The sequence below is a fragment of the Dendropsophus ebraccatus genome, chromosome 3, assembly GCF_027789765.1.
Source record: "Dendropsophus ebraccatus isolate aDenEbr1 chromosome 3, aDenEbr1.pat, whole genome shotgun sequence".
In the NCBI taxonomy this organism is placed as follows: Eukaryota; Metazoa; Chordata; class Amphibia; order Anura; family Hylidae; genus Dendropsophus; species Dendropsophus ebraccatus.
In genome coordinates this window covers 76,371,715-76,386,820 of record NC_091456.1, presented here as the reverse complement: position 1 = coordinate 76,386,820, position 15,106 = coordinate 76,371,715, and the positions used below count along the sequence as shown (strand labels likewise).

The 15,106-nt window shown below is 41.8% G+C and overlaps 1 protein-coding gene and 1 pseudogene across 3 annotated transcripts in view; both read left to right on the top strand.

The window, feature by feature from the left end:
• The window catches only part of FOCAD (focadhesin), a 179,129-nt gene that overhangs the window by 78,336 nt on the left and 85,687 nt on the right, over positions 1-15,106 (top strand). For all 3 annotated transcript variants that reach the window (XM_069962033.1, XM_069962032.1, XM_069962034.1), the window contains exons 12-18: positions 2,555-2,659; positions 2,757-2,858; positions 3,642-3,772; positions 10,312-10,438; positions 12,146-12,280; positions 12,917-12,967; positions 13,711-13,794. In XM_069962033.1, coding sequence (XP_069818134.1) covers positions 2,555-2,659; positions 2,757-2,858; positions 3,642-3,772; positions 10,312-10,438; positions 12,146-12,280; positions 12,917-12,967; positions 13,711-13,794 — 735 coding nt within the window. The remainder of the gene's footprint in view (positions 1-2,554; positions 2,660-2,756; positions 2,859-3,641; positions 3,773-10,311; positions 10,439-12,145; positions 12,281-12,916; positions 12,968-13,710; positions 13,795-15,106) is intronic.
• LOC138787682 (U2 spliceosomal RNA) lies at positions 6,353-6,532 on the top strand (annotated as a pseudogene).

The window sequence follows — 15,106 nt, the reverse complement described above, 5'->3', positions numbered from 1 at the left end:
CCCTAGCAGAAACTGACATACAGTGACATAAAGGTCAATATACTTACCACATCGCTCCCGGTCCTGTCCCGGATCCCGTTGTTGACACAGAGAAATCGCTGATTCTTCTTCTCCCACCCATTATGGTAATGAGCTGAGATGAGTCCAACGTCCATAGGAAACGACGGACGAGTCCAACTTATTCATGAGGTCCTCTTCTCGTCGCCGCCCATCCACGCCTCCTGGAACTTGATTGACGTCTTCAGTCTTCTGACGAATTTCCGCGCAGGCGCCGTTGCGATGGTCTCGTCACCTCGCCTGCGCGGTAAACAGGATACGTGTTCGAGACATTCGGCGCACGCGCAGGAAACAGTGAAGGTCGGAGCGGCTTCAATTGTGAACTGTGCAAGCGCCGAAAACGACTGATCCGGTGAGAAGAAAGAAGACGAGGAGGAAGAGTACCCGGCGTCAATCAAGTGTCGGAGGCGGGGAGAAAGCTGGACTTCGGGCCCGACGGCGCTCATTACCATAATGGCCGCGAGAAGAAGAATCGGCGATTTCTCCGTGTCAACAACAGGATCCGGGACGGGACCGGGAGCGATGTGCTAAGTATATTGAACTTTATTTCAATGTATGTGTTTCTGCCGGGGGCCACGGGGTGAATGGTTCTCTTTAAGCTGCCCATCCCTATCTTATCAGTAAAAGTACCGATCAGTAACCAATAAGTGTTCTCCCCTACTAGAAAAAGCCTTGTTCTTGACAAACTATAATGTAATGTTTCACATTACATTAATGTTTAACATTTATTCACTAAATAACACACATTACAAAGTTATACAACTTTGTAATGGGTGTTATTCAAGTGAATGTCCCCCGTCTTCCCCCCCCCCCACCCCGGAAGTGTGGTGCATTATACTTACATGTTCGCTTTCGACCCTGGCCTCCATCTTGGGTCGGCGGCGTCATCTTCGGGAGGCCGGCCGGACCTCTCCATACCTGCATATTCGTGTTTCCCAGGCAGCAGTGCACTTAGGATTTGACTGCATTGAGTGCTTCAACAGGCAGCTGGCAGTGTTATTGTTTGGCTGGTCTCCCTGAGATCAGCGATCTGTTTCTCTTATAGCTCTATTAGGCATTCCTCCCACCTACAAAACACAGTAATCACTGAACTCAAGGAGAACAGTGAAAAAAACTCAAATGAAGTACTCAATCAAGAGTCTCCACTGATGCCCCCAAAAATTTAAATATGCAAATCAAGAGTCCGTGGAGTCTCGGTTGCGAGTCTCAAAACACGGGATAGCCAGATATCTCTAGCCTGTTGCCACGGGGTGCCTCCATGATGGGGAGAGCACCACACCACCCTGATAAGTAGCCCCTTAAGTCCCACTCGGTTGCGAGTATTGGAACATAAATAGGGAAATACCAGGGTGGCCCCTTTTTGTCTAACTCAAGGTACGAGTATTGCGATCATAACAAGGGCTTGCCAAGGCAGGCTTCCATCCACAGACAGCCTGGGGCCACCCTGGTATTTATGTTCCAATACTCGCAACCGAGTGGGACTTAAGGGGCTATTTATCAGGGTGGTGTGGTGCTCTCCCCATCATTGAGGCACCCTGTGGCAACAGGTTAGAGATATCTGGCTATCCTGTGTTTTGAGACTCGCAACCGAGACTCCACAGACTCTTGTTTTGCATATTCCTCCCACCTAGCCAGAATCCTGCTGCACATTGATGGGGGCAACACCCCGAAACAGCTGACTGTGGATGGATACCTGGCCTTGGTTTTTCCCTTGTCATTACATTCCATCCCGGAGGGATATCTGGCTAGTCCTGTGTTTTGAGACTCTTGAATAAGGCTCCACGGGCTCTTCTTTTGCATATTCATGTTTCCGAGGGAGCAATGCACCTAAGATTTCACTGCATTGAGCGCTTTAACCAGCAGCCTGAGATCAGCGATCTGTTTCTCTATTGACATTCATGTGACAATCCATAGAGGCTGCTGTGCACATGAATACACAGAAGCTTGGAAGAGTAAGTGAAACCCTTCCAAAGAGGAGCACACCACCCATCATTTTGGTGTTTTGCTCCACCTAGGGAGTTAAGAGGAGATTCTGTGCAAAGCATCACAACTTAACTCCTGCCTGGTTGGCAGAGTGAGCTGGCTCAGCAGCAGCAGTAGTACAAACAAGGTTCCCTCTGGTACAGAAGCTTTCTGCTTCTGGCTGGGAAACCCTTTTTAGAGATGCGGGGAATGTCTTCAGAATAAAAGGATTTCCTTCTCTAAACAGTGGTACTGAAACACCTCTAATACACCTCTGAACAGTAGTTCAGCCATCCGTTATTTCCCCCAGTTTTGTTTGGGTACGAAGCAAAATTCTAGTACTGAACAAAACTTTGAGGGAAATTGTGGTTCAAATACTGAATTGTTTGAACACTGAGGTACCGCTGTATCTTCATTTGTGCTCGATACAGTGTGGTTACATATGTTTGTATCTAATGTTCAAAATATTTTATGTATCAGGTGTTATATAGTGATGAACATGATGTAAATTTTGTTAAAAAAAAATTTCTCTTAGGTCCCTTATGTGGTTTCAGTTTTGATGTTTAGACTTGGCCGTACCCAGGACCCTGAATTGTCCCGTGAAATTTTGTATACACTGCCTGCTTTGGGTACTCATAAGGTGAGTCTTTTATTCCTGTGTGGGTCTTATTTTGGTGACACAGTTAGCATTTAAGCACTGACTGTTCCTGATAGCTTTTCCTTTCTCACAATATTAGGTGTGTGTGCCACAGATCTTGCGGGCTTTGCAGATAATAAGCAGTACATCACAACTTCAGCCTATCACCCTGCGCTTGATGACATCCTTGTGGGAGAAACAGGTAGAGATATATATATATATAACCTAATAAATGTTCTATTTATTTTGGGTCAAGGTCTGCATCTAGTATAGGATATAGGTCCTGTATGCGCCTAGCACGGATCGTGGAAAAGTTGCAAATTTTTGCAGGAAAAATTTAGTATTTTTAACTGTTGTGTGCCCCTTATGCTCCATGTGGGTGGGAAGGGGGCAGAGCATGGGGAAGCATGCCCTCCCTATAAGCAAAACCTAATATTATCGATGCCTGTGCTCAAGCTGGGGAGTGCGGGGATTTCAGTTTAGAATGGAATATGAAATGCTTTTAATAAAATTTTCCCCTTAATTCAATTGTTTTATTTTGTTCGTTTTACGCTTGTTTATGGGACCTTTCCTTAAGATATGGTAAGGTTAAAGTAAATCTATCATCAAGGCTGCTCAAATACCACCCGGTCCAGAGATCTTGGCATTTTCTCAGTTTAATTCAGATTGTGGTCTGGTGCACTGGAGCAGGCCCAGCTGCAGTCATATCTCCTCCCATTGCTGATGTACCTCAAAACAGCAATGGGAGAAGATATTAATGAACTGGGGGGCACTGGTACAGCCTCCAGTGCACCAGACATGGTAATGGTAAATGTGCCCCTGATTGTGAGCACATTTAGAGATCTCACTATTATAAAAGAACATTAAAAATTTCATCAGCAAAGAATGTTTGTCCTAATAATTGCATGGTTTCTTTTTCTGCCATATTTCTGTTATGGAGCCCTCTATTCAGTAATGTTACTTTTTTTTTTGTTCTGCATTGCAGGATCGAATCTATCCAGAACTCCAGAAAATGATTGCTAAGGCTGATTCCCAATTTTTGTCAACTGGGAAGGAGATCCAATGGGAAAAAACAGTTGCAAAAGCAGCAACTATCAGAGATATCTGCAAGCAAAGGTAACTTGTCTTTCTGAAGGGTTATAAAAATAATAATGTGATTGCATGGTCTTGTTGCTCTGATCAGTCCCTAAAGAAGGGATGGGGAACCTTCGGCCCTCCAGCTTTTGCAAAAATACAATTCCCATTATGCCTGGACAACAAAATCTGGGAACCAACCAAATGATGGGAATTGCAGTTTTGCAACAGCTGAAGGGCCGAAGGTTCCACATCCCTGCCCTAAAGCCTAAAAGCTAACCATATACTCACCAATTCCCATGCCATTGCCAAGCTTGAATACAAACCAGCATAGCCTGTACTGAGATTGAGAGAAAAAAAACACTCTCCATTCAGAGACCCAACAGCTGTTTCGAATTTGTTCCCTAGTTCTGTAATATATGGCTGCTATCAGAATTATTAATGTATGAGCGGGAGCATTCAGATAATAGTATAGGTAAACGTTAATGTGAGTACCCACAAGTTATGTACAGGCTACTTTATGGCAGGTTGTGCATGGATTTTTATTTGTATGAGCAGTTACTATGTATTTTAATCCTTTTACTGCCAAAAATTTGTGGAAATTTTGCACCTTCATTAGCCTGGACAATTGTTACATTTCTGACATATACAGATAAAACTAAAATTACAACATAAAAAAATTATACTAATCCCTCACACCCTTATAATTTTCTGAAAGTAGACACCTTGCACATTCTTCTCTGTGTATACATAGGCTCCTTCATGCAATTTTGTGTTAAACTGTGATTTTTCATAAACTATTTATAAAAAAAAAAAAATTGCGGGTCTACATGTGATAGTTATATGCACAATTTCTCCTATATAACACAAGAACAGTTAATACATATCAGTTAGACTCATGTCTACATGCACACATTTTCATAAAACCACCAAAACTGGAAAAGCTGGTGGAAATTTTAAAAAGTTACAACTTATAAAATACAGAAATAGCACACCCTGAAAAATAAGTGCACCCTAAACCCTAAATATTTCCTGAACGCAGACAAACTGATGATTCCGATTGTCTTATTGGGCTAAAGGTATTTATGTCTACCTTCACATAACTTTGTGACAAACAGGAATCATCAAAAAAACAAAAAGGGGAAAAAAAACAAGAAAACACAAGCTTGTTCCAAAAACTCACATTCAGGCAGAGGGTTACACACAAAAACATTGTAAAAATCATAGATCACGGTATGCAAAGTTCATACCGTATGTACCACAATCCTCTACATCAATAAGATGTTGAAACAGACCATGCTCTATTAACCTCTTAAGGACATAGGACGTACCGGTACGTCCTATGTCCTCACTTGCACTTCAAAGCGGGGCCGCGCGGCGGCCCCGCTTTGAAGTGCCGCGATCCCGGGTGCCGCGTGTAGCCCGGGACCGCAGCTATTAGCGGGCACGGTCGGATCGCCGTGCCCGCTAATTAGCTAATCGGAGGCAGCTGTCAAAGTTGACAGCTGCCTCCGATTACCGGAGGCAACGTTTCCCTGGTGTCTAGTGGGGGAGATCGCTCCTCCGGGACCTTGTCCCGGAGGAGCGATCTCCGTTACTGATGCCGGCCGGGGACGCGTCCAAGATGGCGCCGTCCTCGGCTCGGCACTCGTTTGTTTCCGGCTGCAGCAGCCGAAAGCAAACGAGTGCCGATCTCATGGATCTCTGCAGCATATCTATGCTGCAGAGATCTCAATGAGAGATCCAAGTGTATATACTAGAAGTCCCCCATGGGGGCTTCTAGTATATGTGTAAAAAAAAAAAAAAAAGTGTTGTTAATAGTAAAAAGCCCCCTCCCCTAATAAAAGTCTGAATCACCCCCCTTTTCCCAGGTTTTAAATAAAAGTAAACAAATAAATAAATAAACATGTTTGCTATCGCCGCGTGCGTAATCGCCCGAACTATTAATTAATCACATTCCTGATCTCGTACGGTAAACGGCGTCAGCGCAAAAAAATCCCAAAGTGCAAAATTGCGCATTTTTGGTCGCATCAAATCCAGAAAAAATGTAATAAAAAGCGATCAAAAAGTCGTATATGCGCAATCAAGGTACCGATAGAAAGATCAAATCATGGCGCAAAAAATGACACCTCGCACAGCCCCATAGACCAAAGGATAAAAGCGCTATAAGCCTGGGAATGGAGCGATTTTAAGGAACGTATATTGGTTAACAACGGTTTGAATTTTTTACAGGCCATCAGATACAATATAAGTTATACATGTTATATATCGTTTTAATCGTAACGACTTGAGGAACATGCATAACAAGTCAGTTTTACCCCAGGGTGAATGGCGTAAAAACACATTTCCCCCAAATAAAAGACATGCGTTTTTTTTTTTCAATTTCACCACACTTCGAATTTTTTTCTGGTTTCGCAGTGTACTTTATGCAAAAATTCAGCCTGTAATTGCAAAGTACAATTAGTGACGCAAAAAATAAGGGGTCATGTGGGTTTCTAGGTGGAAAAATGCAAGTGCTATGACCTTTTAAACACAAGGAGGAAAAAACGAAAACGTAAAAACGAAAATGGGCCATGTCCTTAAAGGGTTAACCATCAGACGCAAAACATGCTGTATATAAAAACATATTCTCTAAGATGAAGTGTAGTGTCTGTTCTTATCAGTTTAATATCTGATACTTACCCTATCTGAGGACCATATATTAGATGGATTTTTAGAACAGGGACATGGAAAAAGAGCTTACTCAGTTTTCTGCAGGAATTGACCTGGTACTGCAGTGCTTCCAGGTCCACTGCACACACGCACAAAAATACTCTACAACATGTATAAAATACAGCTTGTGACTATGTTTCCACATAGTGTTTCCATCCGTCTTTTGGTCAGTCTTTTTTTTTTTTTTTTTTTTACTAAAACGAGTAGTGGGTTGAAAAAGCAAACTATGCAAATCTATCCATTATAATTTTGCCCTGTCAGTTCTACTCTTGATTTTGGTTTAAAAAAAGACTGACGGATATATTATGTGTGAACATAGTTTGTATATTAATACAGGCAAGCACCTTCATGTAACTTTGCATCCAGGGCCGGCCTTAGGGGTGTGCGACCTGTGCACAGGGCGCATCACTCCTGGTCAGCTAAGGGGCCCTCTGGCAGACAGTCAGCTGCACACCTAACTGGTCTGGCAGAGAGAGACGTTCTGTCTGTCTGCCAGAGCGCCCCCCTAGCTGGCCGCCTGCCCTCCTTGCATAGGGGTTGGTTTGGGGCGCTCCTTTAAACAGAGGGGCTAGGGACCTGGCAAATTAATGTTCCGGGTAGGTTCAGTTAAGCTCCGCCCCACCGATAAGCCCCGGCATCCACCGTGGGTGGGATACTGAGTCTCTCCTTGCCCCAATGTAGCCTGCTGAACTGTGTGCCGGATAGGTCATCAGGCCATGCTTCCCCATTAGTGTGGTGACCTGTGACCTCTGCTCGGTTTGTGTGCCTCCTCCCTCCTCCTCAGCAATTCCTGCAGCCTCCAGGATCCTGTAAGCCTGATCATTCTTCTTTCTCCTCTGTCTAGCTCTTTATCCTCCCTCCCATCTACCTCTCTCCCTCCCATCTATCTATCTATCTATCTATCTATCTATCTATCTCCTGTCCTACCTAGCTAGCTGTCTTCTTTTTCTTTCTCTCTCTGACAGTGCAGAGTCTGTATATACTGTGGCAATCTACTTCCTGTACACTGTTCTGACCCTGGTGCTGTGTATACATGCACTGCCACAGTATATACAGGCACTGGCATCTCTCCTCTCTTTGCCTTCTAGGCGTTTTTTGTAAAATAAAAAAATTTAAATAGACAATTGTCAATAATGTTATTTAAAAAACAGTGCATAACTACTACCCCCATCATACCTAGACAGCTGAAACAGTGCGTAACTACTACCCCATCATACTCCGACAGCTGAAACAGTGCATAACTACTACCCCATCATACCCCGACAGCTGAAACAGTACATAACTACTACCCCATCAAACACTGACAGCTGAAATAGTGCATAACTTCTACCCCATCATACCCCGACAGCTGAAACAGTGCGTAACTACTACCCCATCATACTCCGACAGCTGAAACAGTGCATAACTACTACCCCATCATACCCCGACAGCTGAAAATGTGCATAACTACTACCCCATCAAACACTGACAGCTGAAATAGTGCATAACTACTACCGCATCAAACACCGACAGCTGAAATAGTGCATAACTACTACCCCATCAAACACCGACTTTTTAGTAGGATTTAGTCTATCATATCTAAATACTACAGCCCCCATCTCGTTTGTGGTTTTATTGTGAGGGGTGGGCGGCTGTAAGATTTAGTCGATGTCTCTATTAGGGGGTATCAACAGAGGCGGGGGGAAAGAAAGTTTCGCACAGGGCGCCATCTACCTTAAGGCCGGCCCTGTTTGCATCAGAGATTATTGGTAAAAATACCTGAAAATGCAAATTCACAACAAAAATGCACATTCAGACAGATAACATATTCAAAATTAATGTACTTGAGCAAAACAGGGAGATCTAAGGACTCGTGTGCTTGGAACAAACTTCCAGTAGGTGGGATATTTTTTTTTTATATACCCTTTTATTTTTTAATTTTTAAAAGACAGAAAAGAAAGTATTCATTACATCATTCAAATAACTGTATACCCCCATATGACAATATCCATAGAAAATACACATATTATTGAATCCTAAACTCGAGTTTTACACCCCCCCCCCCCCCGAGAGACACAAACAGAAAGAAAAAAAAAAAAAAAAAGGAAAAAAAAATAAGGAAAAATGTACTTTTCCCTCTGAAATTTCTCAAACCTATTAACCTATTTTTTTTTTATATTAGGGACTTTTGATGACATCCAATTTCTAATTATTACAATCTTATTTTTAACATTTCTCCTCTCGTTTAATTTAGTGGTATCTCCCAAAATTGCCAATTCCGCAGGCCCACAACACATGAGAAAAATTTGCATTTCCCCACACCTTGGACAGTTATCATTATTTCTTCTTTTAATTTTATATAAAAAATGTAGGCGTATAATATAACTGATTAACCACGTTAAATTGCATTATCCTAAAATCTCCTAATTTGGACACTACCTTAACATGTCTTACAATTTCTTCCCACTGTATCTCTTTTAATTGCCCAATCTCTTCATGCCATTTTATTTTTTACTTAGTTCTCACTTCCCCAACCTCCATCAGTAGAATGTACACTGTTGCAAACTCTTTCTTCTTTATTGTTTTTTATCTTAATTTTTCTATCAATATATGGGTCCCAGAAAATATTTCCTCATTATTGGTCAATGTAGCTCTCAGGGCCTCTTTTAACCTATAGTATTCAAACCAGCAATCCAAACTCTTCTTTACTCTTCTTTAATTTCCTCCCAATTTTCAACACCACCACCCTTTCTTCTTACATCTTTAACCAGGATAATCCCTGCATTCAACAATAAGGGTGACTTTCCAACTGTCCTTATTTCTGGCAAGTTCTTATTGTACCAAAGCGGAGCAAAATCCAGAACTATCCATGTTTACCATTACTAGTTTCAGATATTCTTTTGTTTCCAACTGCCCTGTTTCTACTAGTTGATAAATATCCATCCATTCATTCTCCTTTTCTCTCCTGATACACTTAAGAATTTGGTTCTGCTCCTCCCTAATTAGCCAGAAAACCTGTGACTCCAAGAAGTAACTTTTTATATCAGGAACCCCCAACCCTCCTTTCCCCAAAGGTGGGTATAGTACTTGGATTTTTGAGGAACAACAGCAGGTTGTCTGCATATAATGAATTCCTGCCCCCTCCAAATCCAGCAGATGTGGTTGGTAAATCCACAATAACTGAACTACCTTCGCAGGTGTGTGCATTTAATAAAAAAGCCCAAACTGCAAGAATGCAACATCTTTTGCATACACATTACATTGGGCATTATATAAGTATATTATTTTCAGTCTCTCAATGCAAAATATAACATTTTTAAATAGTCAAAAATATTTTGTTACATGCAAACTAAGGAAGCTTCCAGGCAAATGTATTACGGGTGCTTTATTACTTACGTATTAAGGGTACAACATCCAAATGTGATCTAGGAGATCAGAAGCGGAAGAGTTAGGCCACCATATCTCCAGTTCTGATGAGCTATGAGAGGTCTAGATATTACATCTGTAATACTTGTGCAAAAAGTGTCCATATTAAGCCAATCTTATAGAGGCAAAATGCTCAAACAGGTTAGGCACAGTGTAAATATCTATAAACTTAATTGTGTGTGTGTGTGTGGTGGGAGTATTTGGTGCAATTGTTTGGACACCATATTCTGGACTCTAGTCTGAGTTGTTAAGTCAATGAAAGGCACAGAAGAGGGATTAGATGAGCAAGTGCCATCATCTCACTTCTCTGCTTGGGGGGACTTCACAATCACAGAAGACTGGGGGTGGGGGCTAGGTAATGTGACAAAAGTCCAGAAGGAGACTGTCACTCACCATATACTGTAATGTGCATATGCATAATTTCTTATCAAGCTTTTTTTGTGTTTTATACTCTTATCTCTCAGGCCCTATCAGCATGGGGCAGACATGCTGGCTGCTATTACCCAAGTGTTGAATGAATATACCAAACCAGACCAGGCTACTCCTGCAGCTCTGGTATTACAGGGTCTTCATGCTTTATGTCATGCTGAGGTGAGATTTTACTTGAAGTACTAACTGCAAACACACATTTTTACTTTAGTATTAATCTTCCAATATGTGTTTCCAATATATCCCCACTGTCTCTACTTGTCTGTTTTTGCCATATGTATATACCTTAGATTTAGTAATGGTTTCAGTTTTACGTAACTCCTTTACCTTTTAGGCTAGGGTTCACACCACCTTTTTCCTCATTGGTCTACTCGTTCAGAGAAGCTGAACATTGAATAGAATGTATTTTCTGAGCCCCCTGCATACAGTGCACCCCACTGACTTTATAGGGTTCAATGGGTTTTTGTCATGCATGTTTTGTAGGGAACATTTTTCAGTATAGTTATTACCCATTAACTACCGGTGGATTCTTATATTTCTGTCCTCTTATACTCAGCGCTAGATTTTATAGATTCTTAAGCTTTTAAAGAGTATTGCCTTGATTTATTTTTAAAAGGCTGGCCACTTTATAGTAAAATTGCTCAGTGTACAGTATAAGAGACTATACTCACTGCACTTACTGACAGCAGCTCCCTGTGTACCTTACAGAGCTAAAATCAGACTCCCCTCCTCCAGGCTGTGCTGTCCTGCTCTGTGAGGAGCCAACAAGAAGGAGCATGTGACCATGCCATGCCTCCCAGTGTCCACCACTGAACCTGTTAATGCCTGTCGTGGACACTGGGGCAGGGCATGGTCACATGCTCCTCCATGTCGGCCATTTTATGGACAGACTCATTACAGAGCAGGGCAGCACTGACTTCAGAAGGGGAATCTGATTTTAGCTTAATAAGGTACACAGGGAGCTGCTGTCAGTAAGTCCAGTGACTACACCTATTAATAATGTACACTGAACTATTTTACTATAAAGTGGCCATCCCCTTTAATGATTAGATCCTGATGCTAAAACATGTTCTTTTTTCGTAATTTTTAAAAATGTTTTCTGACTGTAATTTTATTTTTATTTGTAGTACATTATTATGGGGATGCCATCTTGCCTACACTGTTTTTTAATAGCATTTAGTGACATGCTTTTAGGAAAACCTCATAGACAGGACATCTCCAGACCCTATCCTTTGTATGACACACATTTATAAACATGCTCTGTGGCCTCATTTCACCAGAAAGGGGAGGCAGAGTCACTATTGTTTGTGCTATCTACTGGTGTCACCTTTTTCTGTAATGCTGCACAGATTACTTTTCAGCAGCCTCCTCCTTATCATCACAGGCAAAACAGGAAGTCTCAGTTTAGTTTTAGGGTAGCTTCACACACAATTCCGCTGCGGATCCCTTGTCATTCAATGTGAATGAGAAGAAATTCTTGCAGCGGGATTGACATCCTGCTGTGAGTATGAAAATCCCACCCGTTTACCCCAGGCTGGCCAAAGCATACTTTACTTGCTTCACACTTCGGCCTACTTTGGGGGTTCCCGGCTGGACGTCCCACTCAGCCAATCAGTGTTCTCCCCTGCCGCAGCCACTGATTGGCTAAGCGGGACCTCCAGACACTGGGAGCCCCCGAAGCAAGCCAGAGCGCAGAGCAGGTAATGTTTGCTCTGGCCAGCGGGGGGTTAATGCAGCGTAAAATCACTTTAAGCCCATTAGCCAAAAAATCCTTAAAAATTAAACAAAACTTGATTTCAACAATAGGTTTTTTTCTAATTAAATATTCTGTTCTAGCAATAATGTATTTTTGTATTGTTTTCTTTTTAGGTGGTGGACATTCGTTCTACCTGGAATGCCCTGTCTCCTAAACTAGGCTGTGACAGACGTCCACTTGTACTCAAGGCTTTAAATGAATTATTTTTCTTGGTTCCTTCTTTAGCTGTTAAAACAGAAGACTATGAGGTATTTAAAGACAATATACTTCTATTATACCGCCCATTTTTGCAGGTGAAAGATCACCAAAGACAAAAATTTGTTAGCAGTTATTTACTGACACATCGACTAATGTCCTGCAATGGTGTCGATAAAATTAAAAACAGCATTTAGTTGGTTTGGACCAATTGTCAGTAATGAATAATAGGTACTGAGGGACATTTGGGGTATGGCCACCCTAAATGTCCCTCAGTACCGATTATTCATTATTGAATTTTATTGCGTTAGGCTATGTTCACACTGAGCAAAGGGGGCGGAATTCTGCCTGCTAATGAAGTTATGCAGTAACACAATCAAATGATGCGGCACTGCAGTGAAATGATCAATTACTGCAAATAAATGACGCATTCACAGTGTTTTTTCATTGCATAACTGCATGTGTGAACACATCCTAAACCTATGAATGGAGCAATACATACATAAGCTTCAGCAAGTCTCTTAAATTTTAAACCTTTAATTTCTCTATATTTTTAGAGTTTTTCAAATGTCACCTTCACCTTGTAACAAAACATACTGTATCATAAGATGTGTCAAAATAATACTGATTTAAATGCTGTTAAAAATATAAACAGACAGTATATAATGGGTTGCTGCCTTCTTTTTTAGAAATTCAAAGCAGAAGTTCTTAGCATCTTGTGGAGTCATACTCAGACTAAAGTAAGAAATACTTTTAAGTTCTGTTTTAGTTTACCTTTTTTTGGAAATAGTAATAAAGAATAGAGAGGAGGAAACCTTGAGCATGCTCGAGTCCATCTGAACCCGATCGTTCGGCATTTGATTAGGGGTGGCAGCTGAACTTGGATAAAGCTCTAAGGTTGTCTGGAAAACATGGATTCAGCCAATGACTATATCCATGTTTTCCACATAGCCTTAGGGCTTTATCCAACTTCAGCAGTTCCCCGCTGCTGAATCGGGTTCAGATGGACTCGAGCATGCTCGAGGTTTGCTCATTTCTAATAAAGAAGTTTTATTAGTAACAATGTTGATTTGGTCACGTGGTTCCTTTAAAACAGAAAAGAAAAATGAGATCTGCAACAATTCAAAAACATTAAGTTATCGCTCAGTTATTGGCTGATTGAATCTAAACGGGATGTGCCACCCATAACAGTGCATTTAAATGGACACATTATTCATTGAGCCTTATGAAGGCTCAATGAATAATGTGTCCATTTAAATGCACTGTTATGGGTGGCACATCCTGTTTAGATTCAATCAGCCAATAACTGAGCCTTAAATCGGGCTGTGTAAAAGGCCCTTATAAATGGATCGAACATTAAGCTACTGTATGTTCTTTTCATGATAAAGGGTCAATTATATTTATTATATTCTGATTTGTCAGCACATGTTAAAGATATACTGTTTGTGATTTCCTGCTCACCTATTATTTTCCTCTTTGACAGGATCTTATAGTGTCTATGTCTGCTTATAAGTCACTTTGTGAGTTTGACTCTGATGAGCACACTATACTTCACCTTCCTGAGCAGGTTAGTAATATACCAGTTGAACCTTGATAAGCTATGTAGTCCTTTTTCCTCATTGTGCCTATAGGCACCATGTACTATTAACCCTTTGAGGACCAGGCCCAAAATGACCCAGTGGACCGCACAAATTTTGATCTTAGTGTTTTCGTTTTTCCCTTCTCCCCTTCTAAGAGCTCTAGCACTCTCAGTTTTCTATCTACAAGCCATGTAAGTGCTTGTTTTTTACAGGAATAGTTGTACTGTGTAATGGCAGATGAGTATGCGCAGATGATGCCGGGAAGCTCCGAGAGCTGGTATGTGTGAGGAGAGAGAGGCGGCCGGGCGGGGAGTCAGCCATGGGATAGTGGCATGTTTCCCCAAATCCGGGAAGAAGAAGGAGGGGGGGATCGGAGAGGGCATGATGGATGTACAGAAGCCCCTGTGTGATGAGCGGCTCCCCCCTGCGGCCGGCATGTGATATGATAGCCCAGCTACTCTTCCCATCATCTGCTCATACTATCAGCAGATGATAGGAATAGTAGTTCAGTGCGGCGGCTGGGGTTCGGAGGGGTGTCTGTTTGGCGGCTTACCGGTGATGAAGATGGCCCTAGTACTACTCCCCCATCATGGTAGTACTGTGTATGGCGGCAGCAGCATCGAGCAGGGAGGGAGGGGGGAGATAGATGCAAAGGCACCTCTCTCCCTCCCTGCACTGTGTCCTCCAAATGTACTGATTGAATACATTTATGGAATACTTTGGGGAGCAAGTGTCCTTGCTCCCCAAAGTATTCCATAAATGTATTCTTTCAATCAATAAAGCACACTGTACACTACATTTCATTACTTTACATAGACATCCATAGAAACAATAAAGTCCCATAGACTTCTACATGAGCGCTCCCTGCTGGACACTCCATAGGAATTACAACCTGGGTCGTGACGTCACTGTATCTGAGAGAATTCTAACACTCCATGATTTACTAAATTAAGGGAAATAGCCCTATATGTGCATTTCCCATAATTAAAGTACATTAGAAATTTGTCTAACTTTCCATAAGTAATAACATATCAAAAAATAAATTGGGCTGGACTTCTCCTTTAAAGCGTAACTGTCATGTTTTTTTTTATTGCAGAAATCGGTAGTATAGGCAATTTTAAGAAACTCTGTAATAGGTTTCATCAGCCAAAAAAGCCTCCTTCTGTACTAAAGAAGCAATCTCCCAGCCTCCCCCCCTGACTTCTTATCTGTGCATTATCAGGCAAACATGTCTTCATTACATAGAAGCCAGTGAAGACGGGTTCTGCTCTCTCCATTGTAAGCCTATGAAGGGGGGAG